The following is a 5,000-nucleotide window of genomic DNA, read 5'->3' as shown; positions in this document are numbered from 1 at the left end:
TACATAAGGGCATGATTTAATATTGCCCCACTCTTCCGTCATCTACCCTCCAGGGAGAACATCTGCGTACGATTCCCTCACTGATATTCATCATCATCAACTTTATTTGTACACATCTTATCACGATAAAAGTGGTCTTCCTAGGAATCATGTTTAACTAAGTACAATCTACGACATTGAATCAATATTCTACAATAAAAGACATGCATCTGTGTTATTTGTCCTTACAAACCTGGTTTCATGCACTTAGTAAATAGGAAAAATATACATAATAATATAAAATACAGACTTAATCATATTAATTTGTTTCTAACATAAACATAACTTCGGATTTTAACTGTTAAAAGGTTTAAAAATAACAATCTTTCTCTTTGAGTGAGGTCTTGAAGTCTCTTAGGGTGTGTTAAGTTCTTAAAACTGGGGAAATTCTATTCCACAGATCAGATCCTCAATACTGTAAGCTCTTGGTCTAGGGATGTGAAAGTAACTTCCTGAGTTTCTAAGGTTATAGGCATGAACATTTGCTGTGTTGGTAAAGATTCGCCTCAGGTATGATGGGGAAAGATTATTATGCACCTTGTACATGCACACAGCAAGTTGTTTTGACCTAGAAATTTCAAGTCTTTCCCAGCCAAGCTCATCCAATAGCACCTTTGAGTGTATCTCGTAATAGGCCATTTTCGAAATATCAAATATTCAGTCTCCATTAACCTGAGTATCATTTTTTCCAAGTAGCTCAATTTCCCCTCAAGTTCACTGGAAGGCCTGATACTCAGACTATTAAAAGTCACAGTCATTGTGAAATTGTTCACTTGATCGATCGATTTTTTTCTCTTTACATTTCCCAGGCCAGTCCTCTTGAAAGCCTCTGTTATCCTCCAAGCAGACTCTCATATCTTCCGGTTGGGCTTCAAAATTTTACCGTAGACTGTATCCATTAAACTTTTATACTTCCTTTGGCTTATTGGCCACTGGCATTCTGTTGCACTCTGGGAATGGCTGTTGTGTTTTCTAGTGATTTTAAAACAACTGCTTTCACTGATTTCCAGTAGCTTCCATCTCCTTGTGCCCAGGCCAGTAAAAATCTCTATGAGAAAGGAATTGGCAATAAAATGACGCCATCATGCAAATGACGTTTTGCTTTCCTGCCGTGCAGTCATACGTAACAAGTTTTGTCTGTGCGCACATGGGAGTTCGCATACGACGCACGAAACCGTATGAATGCCTGGCCAAACGTTTGCAACATTTTAACGCAACATCTTGCAACATTGTTGAGCACAACATGTTGCATTCGTTTGGCCACCCTGTTGCGATAGGTTGCGATATGTTGCAACATGTTGGATGATGTTGGATCAAATTTGAAAACGGTCAAATTATTCGTGCGGGTGTTGCATGATGTTGTACATGTTTGGCCACATTCACGCAACAGTGTTGCGCTAAGTTAAGGCATGCGCGTTAGGTCCACTTCTTGCGCGTCAGGGGCCTGGGGCACATGTACATTGACCACCCCGTTCAACACATGCAACAATAGGGAGTTTTAGCAAAGACGACGGCTACGGCAACGAAAACGTTAGTCCAAAATATAACTGAGCGCTATCGCAAGTATTTCGCGATTAATCCGTCTTGTTCACCTTGTACAATACAGGCGAACTATCCTGGAACTGGATGGGTACGAACGGTTTTAAAGTCAAAACAGAAAATGACTGTTTCATTGTTATATGCTCACGTTGTGATCAAAACCTAAAATTTGGTGATTTCACGTTGTTGTTTTGTGTAGTACGACAGAGAAATGCACGGAAATTCGTGTTGCACGTGCAGCACGAGCATTTTTCCTTTTTCAACCAATAATATTCTTGCTTTGTGGCGTTGCCGTAGCCGTAGCCGTCGTCTTTGCTAAAACTCCCTAATGTTGCAAGACGTTGGCGTTGAAATGTTGCGAGCGTTTGGCCAGGCCTTTAGACTATGGACTTTATTTGAACAAACAAAATGAGCTTGACTAAATTGAAGAGTTCTAAAAAAGATAAAGTTCGATTTCTATGCTCACTTTTCGAGTCACTTACTATTATTTTATTGTTTGGTATAAAACCCGAAAACTAAAAATATCATTTTAAGTTTTCGGTTGCGAATATTAAGCTTATGTTTATTCCTTCCGACAAATGGTGTATTTCTTTTCACCGATCTAAAAATAGCTCGCCTGTTCACCTTCGGTGGCGGTTTCGAGTCGTTTCTCATGGCATGTGAGTTTTTCATTGTGCTCTTCTTCGGCGTCTTTATTTATCAAGAACTGAAACAGCTTTACAGGCTCCGTAAGGGTTACTTCAAGGAGTTCTGGAATTATGTCGAGTTCTTCATGATCGTGCTGGTTTTGACCTGCATCGGGATGTTTTTCACGCGTACGCTGCTGGTCAGCCAAGCCATCTCAAGCCTGGAGAACAACCCTGGAAAGTTTGTCAGTTTTGGCCGTGTGGCATCTTGGAACGAAGTATTCATGTACATGGTCGCCTTAGTGGTTTTCACTTCTTCCATTAAAGGAATAAAGCTGCTTCGCTTTAATCGTCGTATCACAATCCTTGCGCAAACACTGCGAGGCTATGCAGGTCCATTGGCTGCATTTTCCGTTGTATTTATTGTATTTTTTCTGGCTTATTCTCTGTTTGCTTTTGCTGTATTTGGCAAGGATTTACCCAATTTCTATAACTTTGTCTCTACCTGTGAAACTGTGATGGGAGTTCTTCTTGGGTCGTTTGATTTTCTTGCCCTCACTGAAGTTGCTCCAGTACTAGGTCCCTTGTTTTTCTTTTCCTTCATGGTGTTTGGAACGTTCATCTTAATGAACATGTTCCTCACCATCGTGCTAGACGTGTTCTCGGAAGTCAAAGAGTCCACAGATGAACAGGAAAACGAGTACGAAATCGTAGATTTTCTGATCAGACGTTTCAGAAAGCTCACAGGCATGCAGCCGAATAAGATCTCGGTCAATGATGAATCGGCCGAGAAGAAAAATATCGAGGAGGAAGTGCAGAAGGATCTGGTGGCCATGAAAAAAAAGCAGAAGATGAAGGCGAGGAGGAAGTTTAAAGCAATGGATTTGGTAGCACAGCGCTTCACCAGGCTTGAATCATCTCTGAGCGGCTTTTATTGCGAGGAATGGGCTGAGGAAAGGCTTCTTGATCATATTGTAGAGCGGCGGTGGGGTGTCAACCGGGAAGCAGCCTATGCAGTGGCGGATGCAGAGCTGAAGGAAGAACAGCAGATGGAGGAACTGAGATAGGATATGTACGCTGCAGCTGAGCGGTATGATCCTGATGACCAAGAAGGGGTAATCAACCTCAGCTTTGAGGGAGACTCGTTTGGAAACGGCTCTTATGTTCCTTTGAATTCAACTGAGGCTTGATTCATCAAGTATTGATTTGTGGAACATTGCTTCGAACAGTCTGATATCAGATGTAAAGATTAACTGAATGTTATTTATCAATGCACAACTGAGTTAAGAAAGGGGAGGGGGGATGGGGGCATAATAGCTGACCGCCATCAAGATTAACGCCGTAAATGTTCCCGTGTTGCATGTTTAGAATAATTCCTTGTGGGGTGTTTCATTATCATCAGGGTATAAAGGTGTCTTCTTCAAGGTATAAACACAGAGTGGCAAGTTTTGCCTCGTTGGAGGGGGGGAGAGAAAATTGAGTTATGTGGCTCATCAAAGTCAGTAGGTGATGACGTGAATTTATCTAAATTTTATCTGATATCTTTTATGACAAAGCGTGTATTCTAATTAGACGCTGATCATTTTACCGGCGCATGCAGATATGTCCAGAAAATGCAAGGGATTGGATGCATACGGATTTTTGAATTAGTGTCACGAAGTGTCCCCTTGCTCTTTTCCGCAACATCAATATGAGTCGTGTGTCGGAATAAGCGTCACAAAGTGTCCACGAAATGCTGCTCTCAAGTAAGGATAAACGTTAACTGCTGAATTTACTCTAACGTTATTGTTTCAGTTAGAAATAGGTAGGAAATGCTTAGACTTTAAGGGACTCTTTGTGTTGGATATCAATATTGTGCGTGCATCCAATTCCGTACATTTTTGGACATTAGTTGGCACAGACACCTTGTTCCAAAATGGCCGCCATTTTAGTATTCTTTTTTTTCCATGCAAATTGGCCCTTTTGGCCTCGTTCAAGGTTAAATATTCTTTTGAATTTTACGTTTGAAAGCGAGGCCATAAGGGCCAATTTGCATGGAAACAAGAGAATACTAAAATGGCGGCCATTTTGGAATAAGGTGTATAAAATTACTTCTTTCTGGTATTTGAACGATTGCGACAGCATTACACGTCTAAATTAATAGTACAAAAATACTCTTTGTCACAAAAGAAACCTTGTAATTTGAAATTTTTGACGGTTTCCCTCCATCGTTATTTTCGTCCTGTGAAATACATCACTTTCGAAATCTCTTATTAAGCCTCGTGGTTTCTCTCTAACTTTTTAAAGTTCATTCTATAATTTCTCACTACCGACCCAGTGATAGTTCCCTGGGGAACTGTTTCTTTCTCCTTCTCTCTTGCTGACAAGAAGGAAAAGGATACAAAAGAAGCAGTTCGTCTGCGATTATCTGATGATGTAACGCAAAAAATCAATTCTTTTTTTTTCTTTGGATTTCAAACCTAACTGAGAACTAAGTGACCCAAGTTTGAAGCCTTGATTTCAAAAAGACACCTGTTTATTTTCATTGGAATCTTCCTATTTAAAGGTCCGCCATTACTAACTAAAATCTTGAAAGAGCTGGATCGAGGAGAAAATGACGTCAAAGACGAATGCAATGCCTGCAATTGTTAGTGCGCATACGTTCTGCGCATCTCGAGATACTCGGGTTTCCTATCGGTGATGTTTACTAATTCAGGGGTATTTTTGAGCGGTTTAAAACTATGCAGAGAAAGTATATCTTGGTAAGTACTCTTGGTATCCAAAAAGAAAATTGGGGGTAACCCTGCATTTTTCAGA

At 40.5% G+C, this 5,000-nt stretch overlaps 1 protein-coding gene across 1 annotated transcript; it reads left to right on the top strand.

Annotated features, from left to right (window-relative positions):
• Window positions 1–2,230: 2,230 nt before the first annotated feature.
• On the top strand, window positions 2,231–3,271 carry LOC138045002 (polycystin-2-like). The gene has a single exon (XM_068891361.1). The coding sequence runs from the start codon at window positions 2,231–2,233 to the stop codon at window positions 3,269–3,271; it is 1,041 nt and encodes a 346-aa protein (XP_068747462.1).
• The last annotated feature ends 1,729 nt before the right edge of the window (window positions 3,272–5,000 follow it).

The sequence above is a fragment of the Montipora capricornis genome, chromosome 4 (assembly GCF_036669925.1).
Source record: "Montipora capricornis isolate CH-2021 chromosome 4, ASM3666992v2, whole genome shotgun sequence".
In the NCBI taxonomy this organism is placed as follows: domain Eukaryota; kingdom Metazoa; phylum Cnidaria; class Anthozoa; order Scleractinia; family Acroporidae; genus Montipora; species Montipora capricornis.
The sequence above is the reverse complement of the archived record's forward strand: the minus strand, read 5'-3'. Positions and strand labels throughout refer to the sequence as shown.

Bases quoted from the DNA above. Each gene is read 5' to 3' on its own strand.
- LOC138045002 (XM_068891361.1), top strand. From the start codon at position 2,231: ATGGCATGTGAGTTTTTCATTGTGCTCTTCTTCGGCGTCTTTATTTAT.